This window comes from Saimiri boliviensis, chromosome 14 (genome assembly GCF_048565385.1).
Source record: "Saimiri boliviensis isolate mSaiBol1 chromosome 14, mSaiBol1.pri, whole genome shotgun sequence".
Classification (NCBI taxonomy): domain Eukaryota; kingdom Metazoa; phylum Chordata; class Mammalia; order Primates; family Cebidae; genus Saimiri; species Saimiri boliviensis.
In genome coordinates this window covers 37,205,991-37,224,453 of record NC_133462.1, presented here as the reverse complement: position 1 = coordinate 37,224,453, position 18,463 = coordinate 37,205,991, and the positions used below count along the sequence as shown (strand labels likewise).

The following is an 18,463-nucleotide window of genomic DNA, read 5'->3' as shown; positions in this document are numbered from 1 at the left end:
TCTTGTTCCCTAGTGTCTATTGCAGCAGCACGATCTTGGCTCACTGCAACCTCCGTCTCCCGTGTTCAAGCAATTCTGCCTCAGCCTCCCAAGTAGCTGGGATTACAGGCATGTGCCACCACGCTCAGCTAATTTTGTATTTTAAGTAGAGACGAGGTTTCTCCATGTTGGTCAGGCTGGTCTCAAACTCCCGACCTCAGGTGATCCCCCTGCCTCAGCCTCCCAAAGTGCTGGGATTACAGGTGTGAGCCACTGCCCCCTGTCACATCCAGCTAATTAATTTTTTTTTTTTTTTTTTTTTTTTTTTTGGTAGAGACAAGGTCTTTCTCTGTTGCTGAGGCTGGTCGCAAACTTAGGCTCAAGTGAACCTCCTGCCTCAGCCTCTCAAAGTGTTGGGATTATAGAAGTGAGCCACCAAGTCTGGCTTGAGTGCTTTATGTGGATTAATTTAATCTTCACATTAAACAGAAGTATGTATTATTGCTTATCTCCCCTTTGCAGATTGGGAAACCAAAGTACAGAGTAACGTTAAGTAATCAGTTCAAGGTCACATAGCAAGTGGCAGTGCCAGCCTTTAAACCCAAGTCTGACTCCAGACTTCCCTTAGCCTTCTTCTGCATCCTTCGTCTCATTTGTTGTGGGCAGGTTTCCCTATGAGTTCACTGAACCTCATTCTGTTTAACGGTCACATAGGGGTCTATGGTAGGTGAACTGTAGTTGAATTCTTCACTGTCAGCGCCTTCAAATCCCGTATCTACCCACAGTTCCCCAACCCTGGGTCCCCAAATACCTCCTCTGTGTCCCACAAGCTCTGCAGACTCTTATTTTAAGTTGGCTAAAACTGAGCTCATATCCTCCCACCTGCACCTCCTCCGTGTTCTTATACGAATGTCAGTGTCTGCACCCACCGGTCACCCAGGATGGAGGAAGGAGCCAGACTGCGAGGGAATAAGGGAAGTAAACAAATTTCAAAGGACGTGGAAGGCGTTTGGGTCCAGAGCATAGGGAAAAGGTTAGCCCTGCAAAATATAAAAGGGGCTGGGTGAGCTTTGGACATCTGGGGGAAACAGGTGGGAAGAGGGAGGATGGAGGAGCCAAATTTAAGCTTCGGGCACTTAGGTGCTCATCTCCAAGACAACTGCATTGCTATGGCAACAGCAGAGGCAGCACCGCCCCGCCCAAGTACCTCCTCGGCCGCCGTTACCTCTGCATCAGCCAGACGCTGCCGAAAGGGAGGGCTGGGGGCTTGCGAGCTCCGGGAACAGCTCAGAAGGGCGGGAGTTGCTGCTGCATTAGCCAGTCAGTAAGTTATATCCCGCCTGAGTGGGCTCTGCGGCGAGACGCGCCAAGAAGGGGTCAGGAGTTTTTGGCGCTCGCCAAAGGGCGTTGAGAAGGGCGGGTCCGCTTCGCTTCGAACCACTCAGGAGCCGGGGAGAGCGAGTGGGCGGGGCCGGACTGAGGCTGACCGGGGGCGGGGCTCGGGGGGACAACGTGGGAGGGTCCGCCCCATCTCTCTTCTACCCAATAGAGGGCTGGAAAGCCAATCCGGACGGTTGAGGCATCCAATGAGTGTCGCCACCGGGCCCCGTTGCGGAGCGCGCCTAGCCAATCGGCGGCGGCGGCGGGCGGGCACGGACGACAGGCGGCGCGGCTGAGGCGGAGCAGGCGCTGCGGCAGGAGGGAAGATGGCGGACGAGGAGAAGCTGCCGCCCGGCTGGGAGAAGCGCATGAGCCGCAGCTCAGGTGCCGCGGGGGTCGGGGCTGGGACGGGACCGCGCGGGCCCGCGTAGGCAGGGCTCGAGCTCGCCCCTCAGGCGCGGCGGCAGCGCTGCCTCCCTCCCGTGGGGTCCTGGCTCCTCCGCGCCGCCCCGGGGGTAACGGCCCCGGCCCGCCCTGTTATGGGGGCTGCGAGCCTCAGAAGCCGCCGGGAAGCCACAGGAAGTTGAGGCAGGGGGTTGGGCGGGTGAGGGCCCTGGGAGGCCGGGGCGATGGCCTTGGTCCTGCTGGCCCGGCAGATACTTCTCGGCCTAATGCACCTGACGCCCCGGGGGGACGTCTCTGCACTTGCTGGGCCCGGGGACACCCCAGTACCCTGCATAGGGCGTGGGTTGTTGCCCAGCCTCGGGTCCATCAACCTATCGCTGCTAACACCCCTACCGCGTACACCTAATGCTGAGTCTGCGACATCGCCGGTGACATTCTGCCAGACGATGGCCCCTGTGCTCAGTCCCGATTTAAGAGTTAGCCACAATGATAATATTGCCGGTAACCGGGCACGTTTGTCTCTGTATCAGGCGCTTTAAGTTCTCGCTGAATTGCCACAACTCGGAGCCAGGTAGTTATTACTTCCATCTTACCAGTTAGGAAACTGAGGTCAGAACACTGAAGGAACTCGTCCAACATAATTCATTTCAGGGGCCTGGGGTTGGATTAGGACCTAGTACCTAGGCAGTTTACTTCCAGATTCCCCTGCCCATGTCACTGCAAACTCCTGAGGAGCAGACTCAGCATCTGTGAGCAGGACCCGAGTCACTCTGCTGCCTCCAGAGCCCATAGCAATCGCATTTGCAGTAATAATTTTCCTTGGTTGAGTGCCAGGTTATGGTGAACGCTTTGCAAACATGGACTCTCCTATTAACCCCATGATGTTTGATCTCCTTATTTTCTCATCCCCATTTTTCAAATGAGAAAACTGAAGTGCAGGGAGATAGAGCCCATTGCCAAGGTTTTTGAGTGTCAGTAGCTCAGCTGCGTTTGCCCCTGAAATCCGTGCTCTCACCCACTGCGCTCTTGTCTAGCCCTGGCCTGTGGCTTGGACCTCCAGCATAAACTGGATGCTCTGGGCCCCTTTCTGCTATTTCTGTTCAGTTCAACCCAGATGGCTTCCTTTATGGGTGACACTCCATGTCACCCAGGCGAATTGTCAGCCTTTGGAATGACACCCAACAGGGTCTTTACTTCCAGCTTCTTGTTCATAGTCTTCACTCCTTTGAACCCCTCACTCCCTGGGTAACATCTCGCCACCAATAATGCTGGTTCCTAGCTCTGCAACACCGTGCACTGGGTAGTAACTAAGAGCAGAGCTTTTGGGTGTGACCTACCTGAGTACGGTTCCTGTCTCCCCCTGTGTGTGCCTGGAGCAGAGTAAACACTCAGGAAGCTATACCCATTGATGCCATTCCCAGAGATGCAAAAGGTGAGGCCTCCATTTTGTCGCCTATACAGTGGAGATAATAAAGGCTATCCCACTCTTAATGTGTGCCAGTTTCTATCCTAGCCATTTTGCAGATGTGTGAGCTAATTTAGTACTTCATTCTTACTGTTATTCTTTGAAGACGATCTCACTTGGTGGCTCAGGCTGCAGTGCAGCCTCTGACTCCCAGACTTAAAAATCCTCCCACCTTAGCCTTTCAAGTAGCTGGAGCACAGGCGCGCACTACCATGCATGGATAATTTATTTAATTTATTTATTTTGAGATGGCGTCTTGCCGTCACCCAGGCTGGAGTACAATGGCACGATCTCAGTCACTGCAACCTCTGCCTCCTGGGTTCAAGCGATTCTCCTGCCTCAGCCTCCCAAGTAGCTGGGATTACAGGTGTGTCCCCCACCCCACCCACAACACCTGGCAAATTTTTTGTATCTTTAGTAGAGACCAGATTTCACCATGTTGGCCAGGTTGGTCTCAAACTCCTGACTTCCTGATCTGCCTGCCTCAGCCTCCCAAAGTACTGGGATTATAGGTGTGAGCCACCATGCCCTTTTTTTTTTTTTTGAGACAGTTTTTACTCTTGTTGCCCAGGCTGAAGTGCAATGGCACAATCTCGACTCACTGCAACCTCCATCTCTTGGGTTCAAGCGATTTTCCTGCCTCAGCCTCCTGAGTAGCTGGGATTACAAGTGAACACCACTACACCCAGCTAATTTTTGTGTTTTTACTAGAGACAGGGTTTCACTATGCTTGGCAGGCAGGTCTCAAACTGACCTCATGACTGCCTGCCTCAGCCTGCCAGAGTACTGGGATTACAGGCATGAGCCCTGGCGCAGAGCTAATTTTGTATTTTTAGTAACGACAGGGTTTCTCCATGTTGGTCAGGCTGGTCTTGAACTCCTGACATCAGATGATCCGCCTGCTTTAGCCTTCCAACGTGCTGGGATTACAGGCATGAGCCACTGTGGCAGCACCTGGCCCAATTCTTAATTTGTTCATTTATGTATTTATAGACGGAGTTTCGCTCTGTTGCCCGGGATGGAGTACGGTGGTGCGATCTTGGCTCGCTGCAACCTCTGCCTCCTGGGTTCAAGCGATTCTCCTGCCTCAACCTCCCGAGTAGCGGGGATTACAGGCGCCTGCCATCATGCCCACCTAATTTTTATATTTTTAGTAGAGATGAGGTTTCACTATGTTGACCAGGCTGATTTCTAACTCCTGACCTCAGGTGATTCAGCTGCCTCAGCCTCTCAAAGTGCTGGGATTAAGGCTGGGCACGGTGGCTCATGCCTATAATCCCAGCACTTTGGGAGGCCGAGGTGGATGGATCACGAGGTCAAGAGATCAAGACCATCCTGGTCAACATGGTGAAACCCTGTCTCTACTAAAAATACAAAAATTAGCTGGGCATGGTGGTGCGCGCCTGTAGTCCCAGCTACTCAGGAGGCTGAGGCAGGAGAATTGCTTGAACCCAGGAGGCGGAGGTTGCAGTGAGCTGAGATCGCGCCATTGCACTCCAGCCTGGGTAACGAGTGAAACTCCGTCTCCAAAAAAAAAAAAAGTGCTGGGATTACAGGTGTGAGCCACTGTGGCCATCCTGTTTTTATTTTTATTTTATTTATTTTTTTGGTGAGACAAAGTCTCACTCTTATCACCCAGGCTAGAGTGCAGTGGCATGATCTTGGCCCACTGTAGCCTCTGCCTTCTAGATTCAGGCAATTCTCCTGCCTCAGCTTCTCAAGTAGCTGGGATTACAGGCATACACCACCATACCCAGCTAATGTTTGTTTGTTTGGGACGGAGTTTCTGTCTTTTTGCCTAGGCTGGAGTACAATGGCACAATCTCAGCTCACTGCAACCTCCACCTCCTGTGTTGAAGCAATTCTCCTGCTTCAACCTCCCAGTAGCTGGGATTACAGGTGCCCACCACCATGCCTGGCTAATTTTTTTGGTATTTTTAGTAGAGACAGGGTTTCACTGTGTTGGCCAGGCTGGTCTCAAACTCCTGACCTCAGGTGATTAGCCCACCTTAGCCTCCCAAAGTGCTGGTACAGGCAAAAGTCACTGTGCCCGGCCAATGTTTGTATTTTTAGTAGAGACGGGGTTACACCATGTTGGCCAGGGAAGTCTCAATCTCCTGACCTCAGGTTATTCACCCCATTTTGGCCTCCCGAAGTGCTGAGATTACAGGCAAGAGCCATCGTACTTAGCCCTTTTTAAAATGTTGAAAAATTATTATTTAGTTATTTCAGTGATCCTAAGGTAGGGACTGTTGTCTCCATTTGACAGGTGAGAAAACTGAGGCTTAGGGAAGGTAGATTACATTTGAACCCAGGTTCAGATTTGAACTCAGGCGGTCTGGCTGCTGAGTCCATGCTTGCAGTCACTCCCTCTCCCCCAGCTTCTTCTCTTTCCATCACTCTGGGTTATTTTCCTCCTTGAGGTTATCAGTGATTGAAATTATCCTGCGTTTCATTTGCTTGTTTAGTGCCTGTCTGCTCTCACCTAGAATGTTAACTCTCTAAGGGCAGTGACTGTGTCCTGCCACATTGGCCCATGTCTGGAGAGCCTGTGGCACGTGGTGGACATGCCATTGATTTACTGAATGAAGGCACTTCCCCAGGCCAGGCCCTTACCCTGGTTTTTGGCTGTGGGGCCAGGTAGTGTCCTGTGAGCACAGCCCCAGCTGAATTCCCGCCTGCCCTCCCCTCCAGGCCGAGTGTACTACTTCAACCACATCACTAATGCCAGCCAGTGGGAGCGGCCCAGCGGCAACAGCAGCAGTGGTGGCAAAAATGGGCAGGGGGAGCCCGCCAGGGTCCGCTGCTCACACTTGCTGGTGAAGCACAGCCAGTCAAGGCGGCCCTCGTCCTGGCGGCAGGAGAAGATCACCCGGACCAAGGAGGAGGCTCTGGAGCTTATCAACGGTGAGCAGGGCAAGGGCAGGGGCTTGGGAGGGGGTCTTTTTTCAGATGGGCCTTTGTAGAAGTCACACCAGACCCTTCACCCCAGCTTGCTCAGCTACCAGGAGTGGTGTTGGCCAACACAAAAATGCTAGTATGTGACCCTGACCTTCACAGCGGCCGTTCTCTTTCCCTTCCATCTGGCATTTGAGGGTGAGCCAGGTAAGGGCAGAGGACCCAGCCTGGGGGCTGGCAGACCCCAGTTCAGGTAGTAGTGTGCCTCTGTGAATTCTGTGACATTTGGGGGGGGACTCATGTCACCTCCCCTAGACTTAGCTTTCTCTGTAAAATGGGCATCTTCTGAGGACCACTGTGAAAGTTCCAAGGAATAAGGCAATGCATTTTGCACAGTGGGCCCTCAGGCTGTGGGAACTATTGTCAATAGTAATATCATCCAGTAGGGGCCTGAGTCACATATGTAGGTAGATCCAGAGAGAGCCGTCAGAAAGGTAGTGAGTGCATACAGGGCACGGTGGCTTACACCTGTAATCCCAGCACTTTGGGAGGTCTTGGAGGGCAGATCAGCTGAGGTCAGGCCTGGCCAACATGGCAAAACCCCATCTCTACTGAAAATACAAAAATAAACTGGACGTGGTTGTACATGCCTATAATCCCAGCTACTAGGGAGACTAAGGCAAGAGAATCACTTGAAGCTGGGAGGCGGAGGTTGCAGTAAGCTGAGATTGCACCACTCCACTCCAGCCTGGGCAGGAGAGCGAGACTCCATCTCAAAAAAGAAAGAAAGGAAGAAAGAGGAGTAGTGAATGCCAGCACAGCTAGTGAGTTAATTCTGACCTAAAGGAGGAAGCTATTCCCTTCTCTGTTCTGTCTTCTGCAGTCTGGCACTGGGGTGGCAAACTTTAAAGGCCAGATGATAAATATTTTAGGTTTTTTTTTTTTTTTTTTTTTTTTTTTTTTGAGACGGAGTTTCACTCTTGTTACCCAGGCTGGAGTGCAATGGCGCAATCTCGGCTCACCGCAGCCTCCGCCTCCTGGGTTCAGGCAATTCTCCTGCCTCAGCCTCCTGAGTAGCTGGGATTACAGGCACGCGCCACCATGCCCAGCTAATTTTTTGTATTTTTAGTAGAGATGGGGTTTCACCATGTTGACCAGGATGGTCTCGATCTCTTGACCTAGTGATCTACCCGCCTCGGCCTCCCAAAGTGCTGGGATTACAGGCTTGAGCCACCGCGCCCAGCATATTTTAGGTTTTGTAGGCCATGCGGTCCCCGTCAGTTCTGCTTTGTAACTAGATAGCAGCCATAACCAATATGTAACCAAGCACATGGTCATGGCTCTGTGCCAAGAAAACTTTTATTATTTACAAAATCAGTCAGGATTTGGCCTGCAGGCTGTCATTTGCAGAACCCTGTCTAAAGCTGTCCAGTTTGGCTGCCATTCCCCACGTGCTATTTCCGTGTAAATTAATTAAAATAATATTACTGCTCAGATGCAGTGGCTCACACGTGTGATCCCAGCACTTTGGGAGGTCAAGACAGGAAGATCACTTGAGCCCGAAAAATATAAAAATTAGCTGGACGTGGTGGTGCACACCTGTAGTACCAGCTACTCGGGAGACTGAGGTGAGAGGATCCCTTGAGCCCAGGAAGCAGAGGTTGTAGTGAGCTGAGATCGTGCTGCCACACTCCAGCCAGGGTGACAGAGCAAAACCCTCTTTCTTTTTTTTTTTTTTTTTTTTTTGAGACCGAGTTTCACTCTTGTTACCCAGGCTGGAGTGCAATGGCGCGATCTCGGCTCACCGCAACCTCCGCCTCCTGGGTTCAGCCAATTCTCCTGCCTCAGCCTCCTGAGTAGCTGGGATTACAGGCATGTGCCACCATGCCCAGCTAATTTTTTGTATTTTTAGTAGAGACGGGGTTTCACCATGTTGACCAGGATGGTCTCTATCTCTCGACCTCGTGATCCACCCGCCTCGGCCTCCCAAAGTGCTGGGATTACAAGCTTGAGCCACCGCGCCCAGCCCAAAACCCTCTCTTAAATAAGATGATATCAAAAATTGTTTCTCAATTACACTGGTCATACTTTAGCTACTGGCTGGCATCTTGGACAGTGGGAATATAAAACATTTCCATTCTTGCAGCAAGTTGTGTCTGACAACCTTTCTCAGAGTCTCCAGAACCCTCTTGTGCTGTCCCTGCTTCTTTCAACCATGTCCAGACAGCCTGGATTCCTCTGCAGCTCTGCCAGGTCCTGGCTATGTGATCTTGAGTGAGTTACTTAACATCTCTGGACTTCAGTCTTTTTCTCCTTCTTCTTTTGAGACAGGGTCATACTTTGTCACACAGTCTGGAGTGCAGTGATCATACCTCACTGCGGCCTTAACATTCCTGGGCTCAGGTGATCCTCCCACCTCAGCCTTCCAAATAGCTGGGACTGTGGGCTCGTAACACCACACCTCGCTAATTTATTTATTTATTTATTTTGTTTGTTTTTTTTTTGAGACAGAGTCTGGCTCTGTCACCCAGGCTAGAGTGCCGTGGTGCGATCTTGGCCCACTGCAACCTCCGCCTCCCAGGTTCAAGCAATTGTCCTGTCTTAGCCTCCCTAGTAGCTGGGATTACAGGCGCCCACCACTATGCCCAGCTAATTTTTTGTATTTTTTAGTAGAGACAGGGTTTCCCCATGTTGGCCAGGCTAGTCTCGAACTCCTGACCTCAGATTATCCACCCACCTTGGCGCCTCTCAAAGTCCTAGGATTGTAGACCTGAGCCGCCTCACTTGGCCAATTTTTGCGTTTTCAGTAGAGACGAGGTTTTACCCTGTTGCCCAGGCTGGTCTCAAACTCCTGGATTCAAGTGTTCCTTCCACCTCAGTCTCCTAAAGTGCTGGGATGACAGGCGTGAGCCACCCGCCTGGCTGTCAGTCTTTTTGATTTATAAAATTAGTATTAGAATAAGAGGACCCACCTCACGGTGTTGTTGTGAGGGCTCCTAGCTAATACAGTAAAATGTGAATAACAGCTCCTGGCATCAGTAAATGTTCTGTCATTGTTGGTGGTCACTGTGATTGCAATTGTTGGTTGTGGTAGCATAGGGACTGGCAGAGTGTATACTCGGTCAGTGCTGGCTGTGGTTTTACTCTGTCATCACTTGGTCCAGTCCTGGCCTTTAGGATGTTACTTCATACACACAACCCCAATGTGGCATCTAGCACAGTAAGTGGCACCTGTTAGCTTTATATGTAAGTACAATAGAAGCTGAGTTCTTGCACACAGTCTTGAAGGCTGATTAAAGAGCCAGGCTCCTGACTTCTGAGGGCAGGGACTGGAACTCTTTCCTCTGTATTCCCATCCTGCCACACAAAGCTTGGCCCAGAGTCAGTCTCCCAGCCTTGTTTTGTGAGCCAGTAGGAAGCAAGAAGGATTCCTGGCAGAGGACAGGGCAGAAATAAATGCCTAGAGCTAGGGTGTAGCCAGGACTCTGGGGAAGGCTTTGCAGGGAGCTGGGGGGTGGTGAGACCCTTCACAGGCAAGTCTCAGCTGAGTTGAGGGAGGGTCCTTGTCAGATAAGGAGGTTGGGTTCTTTCCTGGAGGCAGCAGGACATAACGTGGCCATGTGGGATGAGGAGAGGAACCCAGCAGTGCTCTGCTTTCAGGAATGATCTGTGAAGCTAGAATGTCAAGGGGCAGGGAAGCTGGAAGGCCCAGAAGGTTCTGGCTGCCCCAGGGCACGAGAAAGAAGTGGGGGAGAAGTCAGGAGAGAATCGCAAGATGACCCCTCAGGTCCCCACAGCTCTAGTGGTCTCTGTTCTGAGGCTTCTGGACCCAATAAGAGTGAGCAGGAGGGCATAGCATTTGGGGATGAAGTGGCATGAGGTGGGCACCTGGGGGTCAGCAGAGTAGCCAGGCAAAGGACAGAGCTGCTCTGGGTGATCCTGTCGAGAGCTGGAAGAAGGCTGAGGCTGATGAGGGCAGTGAGGACAGTGAGGAGGGCACGGGTCTGGGTGTGGTGGTCGAGAACATCTCCCCCATCTCTGGGTTGGACCGCTGTGCCTGATAAGCAGCTGGCCCTGGGGCCTTGCCGTCGGTACCTGCAGATTTGAGAATGTTAGCAGGAGCCCCACCTTCACACCTGGTAGAAGCTGTGGGAGGAATTGCAGCAAGAGGCGGTGTGACTTGAACTTGGGGGCTGGGAGTGGAGGAAGAAGTGAGAGGGAGCAGACCTGAGAGAGATTCAGGAGGCAGAATGGAGAGGACTGGGTAATGGATTAGGTGGGCAGGAATGGGGTGCCTGGGAGAGGGTCAGGGCAGAACAGCGTGACCCACCCTGGGCTTGTACACCTCTGAATTCCAGTGCCAGCTGTGTGGTCTTCATTCCCTGAGCCTCAGTTGCCTCATCTGTAGAATAGGGAGAGGGTGGCTATGAGGATCCAGGAGTGATGGGCTCAGTGGCTGGTGTATTCTGTGTGGTGGAGCCTCAACACCAGTCATTCGGGTGTGTATAATGGGGGAGCTGAGGTCAAGTCAAGGCCTCTGCTCACAGGGCAGTTTCTGCTGCCACGTCACAGCCCATAGAAAGAGTTCTGGATAGGACCATAGGAGGCCTGGTGGACTGAGTGCACAGATGATAACCTTGGCTCCCGACCTCCCTCTCCTGGCCTCAGTATCCTCCTGCCTGAGAAAGGGCTGGGGCAGATCCCCTCAGGGGTCGTTAAGAGGGTACAGTGAGGTGGCCCTGGCTGAGGTATACTCGGTAACAGATACTCGTGTGACATCAGTGAGGGCATTGGGCACCTGGGCCTTGTTTTCTCTTGCATGAAGTGGATGTTCTCCCCCTGCCTTGGGCTTGTGCTGGGTGATCACGAGATCATGATTTGGGCAGCTCACTCCCCAGTGGGCCGAGTCTCATCACTGCTTATTTAGATCTGGTGCTCCATCTTTGCCTTGAAGGGACAGGTTGCCCACAGTGAGAGCCGGGGCCTCCATGTTTTCTTCTGAGACTCCTTTTCGCAGCATTGGCTCCTCTGCAGCTGCTGGGCTGCAGCCAGAGGCTGTCAGGGATCCAAGGGAGTCATTGCTAGTGTCCTTGTCTAAAGAGGATGGGCCATGGAGAAGCCCTCTGTGCCTGCTCTCCACCCCTCACATGCCCAGGGCCTGGAGGGTCTCAGGGAGGCTGAGACTATGAGCAGCCATCCTACCCACATACCCATCCCAGCATCCAGGTCAGCCCTGGTGTCCCCAAGGTCACTGACACCCTTCAAGCCTGCTGGGCTCTGGCCAGCCTCTAGCCCCTCCTGCTAGATTTTGGTCTTCTCAGACCTGACCCTGTCACCTCTTTCCCTGACCAGACACCTTCCCCTGTGGTGCCTGGGCAGCTTTGGGGAGGTATGCTAGAAGCAGGGTAGTGATCTGGCAAGGCAGAGGAGAGAGCACATCTCGAAACCTTTTTGGGGTCAAGGACCACCCCATTTGTTCCCTCCTACCTAGGTCACTGTAGTACATTAGCTTGGACTGTTGTAACAAAATACCATAGACTGTGTGGCTTAAACAACAGTCATTGCTTTCCACAGTTCTGGAGGCCAGAAGTTCATAATCCAGGTACCCTCAGATTCTGTTCCTGGTGAGAAACCCCTTCCTGGCTGCTAGACGGCTCCCCTCTCACTGTGTGCTCACATGGCGTTCTCCAGGCGCATGTGCATGGAGTGAAGCATGAGCTCTTTGGTGTCTCTTCTTATAAGGACACTAATCCTGGCCAGGTGTGGTGGCTCATGCCTGTGATCCCAGCACTTTGGGAGACTGAGGTGGGTGCATCACCTGAGGTCAGGAGTTCAAGACCAGCCTGGCCAATGTGGCAAAACCCTGTCTCTACTAAAAATATTTTTTTAAAAATGTAGCCAGATGTAGTAGCACATGCCTGTAATCCCAGCTACTCGGGAGGCTGAGGCAGGAGGAGAATTGCTTGAACCTGGGAGGCAGAGGTTGAAGTAAGCCAAGATTGCACCACTGTACCCCAACCTGGGTGACAGAACCAGACCCTGTCTCAAAAAAAAAAAAGGGATGCTAATCCTGTTGGATCAGGGCCCCCACCCTTATGACCTCATTTCACCCTAGTTACTTTCCTGAAGTCCCCATCTCCAAATGCAGCCACACTGGGAGTTAGGGCTTTAACACATGAATTTGGGGTGACACAAACATTGAGTCCATAATGGATGGGCAGCTTGGAGCTGTCAGGGGCCTGCTCTGCACCAGCCACTGCTTGAGTAGTCACTGACTCACTACGTGGAACAGCCTCCAACGTGGGAGTAGCTGTTATCCCATTTTACAGGCCAATTGAGTGAGGCTCCAAGAGGTAAAGTCACCTGCCATACTCGCATTGTTCAGGAGTGGCAGAGCTAGGATCTGAACCCGACAGAGTCTGGACTCAGCACTTGTAACGTATCCTCCTGGACTTTGTGGATAGATACACTGTGAGCAGACTGAATGGGGTCTGCCAGCACAGACGGGCTGTTCTGTTGTGCATGCAATTTCAGGGGGTTCTGAACACCTTGAAGCAGGTGGAGGCCACTGCTCTAGACTGAGAACTCCTGGAGAGGCTGCCCTACGTCTATGTGGTTTTAAGCTGGGCCACATTGACTCAGGATGGGGCTCTAGCACCCAACAGCACCCATTAAATTTCATGGGTTTTGGTGCCATCATGCAAGGCTGGGACATGTCCTGGAGGAGGCCCTGAAGTCTGGCCTTAGGGTTGCAGCCTGAGTTTCAGGTAGACAGGGCATGAGACTCCAGCATTTCTGCTTCAAGCCCTGTGGTGAGTCCCTGTCTCCCTTCTTTCCCATGACCTATTTCTGTCTCATTTATTCATGAACTTCTTGCACATTCCTGAACACCTGTTTTGTGCACAGTGCTGGGTGCTGGGGGTGCAGCAATGAACAAGGCCAACCTGGCAGCCTTTGTTCCTACACTGTGAGGCAGTCAAGCAACCCACCAATTGGATGGTGGTAAACGTAGCACCCAGGGGAAGGCGCCTCACACAATGGGACTTAGGGGAGGCTTCTGGGGGGAGACCAGAGGATAGCTGGTGAGTTTCAGGCAGGACATGAGGTTTAAGCCAAGACCTGAGAGGCAGGGGAGCAGGGTGTGAGTAGGAGGACATCATTGTTTGGGGGTTGGGTACAGGCTGAGCTAACAAGACACTCAGGACCGAACCCCTCAAGGTCAGCCTCAGAGAGAAGGAATTGAGGAAGAAAGTGCTTTTCTTTTCTTTTTCTTTCTTTCTTTTTTTTTTTTTGAGATGGAATTTTGCTCTTGTTGCCCAGGCTGGAGTGTACTCTTGGGTTTAAGAGTGCTATTTTTAAAAAGTCATCTCAGCTACTTGGGAGGCTGAGGCAGGAGGATTGCTGGAGCCCAGGGGTTCGAGGCCAGCCTGGACAATATGGTGAGACCCCATCTCTGCAAAAGGAAAACAAAAACAGTCATTGCAGGCTCCCATCAAAGCTGAGAGAGCTGGCACGTCAGAGGCAGATCTGGGTGATGTGAGCTATGGGGGCACCAAAGTGTAGCTTTTATTTGTTTAGCAGTATGGCTTGTACACTGTGTGGGTTAAAAAGAACAACTTTGGGTGGGCTGTCCAATTTCAGGGATCCTTGTGGCTGTGCCCCCATTTGTGGCTGCTGGGAGCTGCGGCAAGGTGATGCATGTTCAGGGCCTGGCTCCTCAGATGCTCAGGGCCTGCAGGCAGTCCTGCTTCCCCGAGGCAGGTGGGTACCCCCGGGGGTACCATGCAGTCGAGATCCCTGGCTGGCTTAGTGGTCCAGACAGAAGAGGGGCAGGGGACTCCAGTGCTGTGTGCCTAAGGCCATGGAGATACCTAGAAGTCCAGGGAGAAGAGGGGTAGGAGGAGTCCTAGTAACATTGGTTCAGTTTGGAGTCACTGGTGGATATATCTGGCACACAGGGGTACCCCCTGGCAGCCCTAGAAGTGGGGTGTTCTGAGCAAACCAGGGTATCATGGGCAGAAGCCACTGCAGTGTGTCATCCCAAGAGAAGCTGGGACCCTGTATGGCATCGATGTCCCTGTCGGACGGGCACCACACAGTGCCTCACGGTGGTGGCCAGATCTGACCAGGACACGTGGGCTGGGAGGGCCAGGGACGGGGGAGCAGAGTAGTAGAGGCTGCGTCATCCCTGGGATGCAGTTCCCACAGGGGAAAGAATGATGACAGCAAGGGATGTTTGTCAGGGTCTTACTCGGGGCTGGGCACTGTGCCGTGTGTCCCAGCTGCTGGCACAAGACTGACTGTCAGGCTGAGGGTCAAAGGGATGTCCGGTAGGCGTGGCAGGTCCTGGTGACGTGCAACTCATACTGGAACACTGGTGGCTGCCATGACATGCAACCCAACAGGGAGCTAAGGCTATGCTTTCACAGTGGTACCATTTCTACTGCAATCCCGAGCAGGTCAGAGTGTGAGGCTGAGGGGCCCTGGGGACACTTGGATGAGTTCATTGTGTTCAGCAGATGCCACGGCTGGGTGTCCAGGCCTCCCAGCACTGGCTAGGTCACCAGCAGCGTCCCCGTGGCCTTCAGCAGGCTCCAGGCAGGTGTGTCAGCTATGTGTTCTGGGCAGGTCGGCCAGCAGGTGTGTCACAGACTCATTTGGTCAGAGGAGCAATGGGTAGAAGTCAGGGTGATGGTAAGAAACCCCCTACTGAATGTGTCAGGTTGACCCTCACGCTGGAGAGAACTGAGGTCCCCGCCACTGTCAGGCTGTCAGGTACACAGGGTGGGTGCAGGTCACCCAGGGGGCTGCCCTGGCTTGCTGGGGCTTTGCACTGCTGGCCTAGGGAGGACACTGGAAGGGATACCTGTTCATGTCAGAGCAAAAGGATTGGGGGTAGGCAGGCTTTGGCCCATGAGCACCTGCCTGGTGGCAGCCTGGAGTCAAGAAGGTGGCAAGCCGTTCCTCCTCTCCTGGCACATGCACAAGTGTGCATACACACAGTTGCTCACACACATTCACACCCCACACACCACGTGCACATACACTCAGCCCTCCCCACTTGGCTCTGGAAACATGAGTCACTCAGATGCTACTGTGTTGCCATCTTGCCCCCTCTGCTGGCAGCCCTGGCCTCCCCTGCCTCCTGGAGATTCAGACCTGTTGGGCTGGTTTGGGCCACACAGGGCAGGGCCATCCGGAGTTCTGCCAGCATGCAGACTGTAGGTGGGGAGCTGGGAGAAGAGCTTTGTTGTCTGCCTCTGGGACCCTGGGACCCCTGGTCTTCGAGTGTCCCTTGCAAAGCCCACCAGGCCTCGGAGGCCTTTCCCAGTGCCAGGCTGCTCTTCCCAGATGGGACAGCATGGGAGGGCTGCCTGGGTCAGCCTCTCCCTGCCTCCCACTCTCCTCTGGCCTGTCCAGCTTGGATATAGATTTTCCCTCGTGTGTGTGTGTGTGCATGTGCTGAGAGAGTGACAGGAGCAGGGCTGTGAGACTCAGGGTGGCAGGGCTCATGGATGACTGGTGGGGTGCACCAAGGGCTGATGCACGTGAAGGTGCATCTTCTTGGGTGTGGGTGAGGAGAGGTGTGACTGCGGATGCAAGTGTGTATGAGAAGAGTTGTGGGGAGCATGTGCACCTGTAGGGGGAGGCTTTCCAAGTGAAGTGCTGCCCCCCTCCCAACCAGTTCTGGAGCCCTCCATCACGTTTGGTCAGGTGCCCCTGTCCCTGACCTGGCACTCCTATTCCATTCCGTGTCCGCAGGCTACATCCAGAAGATCAAGTCAGGAGAGGAGGACTTTGAATCTCTGGCCTCACAATTCAGCGACTGCAGCTCGGCCAAGGCCAGGGGAGACCTGGGCGCCTTCAGCAGAGGTGCGCAAGGAATGGGCTTCACCAGGTCTGGGGACCCTCTCCTCCCTAAGTGGTAGAGGCCGGGAGGGTCTGGGCACTGGGCTCCAGGGTGCCACAAGGCCCTTCAGGGTCCAGCAGGTGGCAGCACAGCCCCTTCCTCAGGCTTCAGTCTGCTCTGCTGGGCAGGGCCAGGGCCACACAGGGTGGGGGCTGTAGAGCTTTCTTCTTGGTATCATCCGTACCCTGGGGGGATGGTCTCTGTGTGTGTCTGCACAGATATCCTCATCCTGGGCCCACCAAGGCAGGTGCGTCCTGTCCTCTGCCTCTTCCTTTGGGGGTTTAAGGCTGGGTTCCCTGAGAGTCCCATCCCAGGGCGTGTCCCCCAGAATCCCTCTCAGGGGTGAGAGGAGGTGGCCCTGAGTTTAGGCCTGTCTGGCTAGGACAGTGGAAATCAGGGGCAGAGGGGACCAGGCATCCTCCTTTTCCTTCTTGGGGTCTGCAAACATCAGGGAGAGGCCAGGCTGGGGTGTGGGGTGTGGGGTGCAGGCATCTGAGGGGAGTGGGAGTCCAGCATGGGGCCAGCAGCTTCCCACCTGCTTGGAGGAGGCTGGTGGGACAGATGACCTGGCAGGGCTGGGAACCGGGCCCCAGGAGATGAGTTCACTACAGAAGCGACCCCTAAACATGCAGCAGTGGCTGCAGCCCTGCCTGCCATCCTTCATGCTGTCCTCAGGCTTCCTGGGGCCTCTTTAATGGCCCTGCCGCCCCCAGCTGGGCCGCCACTCAGCATCGGCAATAAACACAGTGATGGATGAGTGTGAGGCTCAGCGCAGGCAGGAGCCCCATCTGTTGTGGCTGCTGCCCGCCCTGCCTCATCCTGGCCTCTGACAACCCCACCTTGACACCCCCGCCATCCCTCCCGGCTCCCAGGTCAGATGCAGAAGCCATTTGAAGACGCCTCGTTTGCGCTGCGGACGGGAGAGATGAGCGGGCCTGTGTTCACGGATTCCGGCATCCACATCATTCTCCGCACAGAGTGAGGGTGGGGAGCCCAGGCCTGGCCTCTGGGTGGGGCAGGGCGGCTGGGCCCGCCAGCTCCCCCACTGCCTGCCGGCCAGTGGTCAAACCCCCTACTCCCTGCCACCGTCACACAGTATTTATTGTTCCCAAAATGGCTGGGAGGGGGCCCTTCCAGATTGGGGGCCCTAGGGTCCCCATTCCCTGTCCATTCCCAGTTGGGGCTGCGACCGCCAGGCTCTCCCTTAAGGAATTGACTTCAGCAGGGGTGGGAGGCGCCCAGAACCAGGGCAGTGTGGTGGGAGGGGTGTTCCAAAGAGAAGGCCTGGTCAGCAGAGCCACCCCGTGTCTCCCCAGGTCCTGGAGGCAGACTCGAGGGCCAGGTTGTTTCTAGTTAGGCCACGCTCCTCTGTTCAGTTGCAAAAGCAAACACTCGTGCGGCCCAGCAGTGGGCCCTCTGAGCAACCGTGCAGCACCCTTTTACCCCCAATTAAACACCCAGAACCACTACTCCACTCTCTTGTGTCTCATTTCTCCCCAGGGAAGCGTAGGGGGCACCATGTCACTGGGAAGGGATCACAATCCCCCATCCTAAGGGTCCCAGCTGTGTATTCTCCCCCAAGAGGCTCCCCCTTGCCCTGGGCCAGGGGGAGTCCCAGCAGCTGGCTCTCAGGGATGTGGGCACCGTTCAGCCGCCCAGCACTCAGACCTGCTTCCCTGGCATCTCAGGTGCTTCTGGAAGGTTTGTGGGTCCAGCCCGGCACCCAGCCCAGCACTTGCTGCAGCTGCGGTTACCATGACAACAGGGCCCTCCCGGACTGGAGGGGCTTCCTACAGGGAGGGGGATGGGAGCAGACACAGCTTCCAGTGCCTGAGGTGGGACAGGGGATCCTGGGGTGGGTGGTAAGGAGATGGGGTCCCCCACCAGTGCTGGGGCTGTGGGTGTGGCCTGCCTGATCCCCATCCCCTGTTCAGTCAGTAGGCTGTGGGTCTGTTGGATGGAGAAGTGGTTATGCGTGCACACCCTATCCCCCCTCCACTTGATGGGGACCAGCCCAGATTGTGGGGGTGCCTGGCTGGCATTGCTTAGGGACCTGAGCAACTAGAGCCCAGCCCCCGGGGACCTCCCCTCCCCCAAGTGCTGAGTTTTTAATAAAGGCTGAGCCTTATAAACAATCACCTGCGCCTGCTCCCATCTGGCTGGCTTCGGGAGCAATCGCTCACTCGCCTGCTGCCTGCCTGCTGGAGCGTTTGTCATTAAGAAGGTTTAATGGGTTTTCTTTCAGCCCCAGAGGGCTGGGGAGACCGGCTGCATGGCTACACCACTAGGCAGAATATTCTCCCATCCTTGCCTGGTGGAGTGGGGTGGGGGGTGAGGCAGCAGCCTCACCATTCACACCAACAGTTGGATGTGGGGTTGGGGAAATGACTACACACCTCCTGGAACAGTGGAGGCCCTGGGTCTGG

At 54.3% G+C, this 18,463-nt stretch overlaps 1 protein-coding gene across 2 annotated transcripts; it reads left to right on the top strand.

Annotated features, from left to right (window-relative positions):
- Positions 1-1,555: 1,555 nt before the first annotated feature.
- PIN1 (peptidylprolyl cis/trans isomerase, NIMA-interacting 1) lies at positions 1,556-17,506 on the top strand. 2 transcript variants are annotated; one of them, XM_074384655.1, is made up of 4 exons: positions 1,556-1,743; positions 5,924-6,136; positions 15,890-16,025; positions 16,910-17,506. In XM_074384655.1, the coding sequence occupies exons 1-4, from the start codon at positions 1,686-1,688 to the stop codon at positions 16,929-16,931; spliced, it is 429 nt and encodes a 142-aa protein (XP_074240756.1). In that variant the 5' UTR covers positions 1,556-1,685; the 3' UTR covers positions 16,932-17,506. The 2 variants fall into 2 exon arrangements, with proteins under 2 accessions (XP_074240756.1, XP_039321538.1); XM_039465604.2 differs by having other exon boundaries at positions 1,583-1,743; positions 15,890-16,000.
- Positions 17,507-18,463: the final 957 nt, after the last annotated feature.

Excerpts from the sequence above, each read along its gene's own strand:
- PIN1 (XM_039465604.2), top strand. The coding sequence starts at position 1,686 with ATGGCGGACGAGGAGAAGCTGCCGCCCGGCTGGGAGAAGCGCATGAGC. Across the intron at positions 1,744-5,923 it reads GCGCATGAGCCGCAGCTCAG|GCCGAGTGTACTACTTCAAC; the intron begins GTGCCGCGGGGG and ends CCTCCCCTCCAG. Across the intron at positions 16,001-16,909 it reads CCTGGGCGCCTTCAGCAGAG|GTCAGATGCAGAAGCCATTT; the intron begins GTGCGCAAGGAA and ends CCCGGCTCCCAG.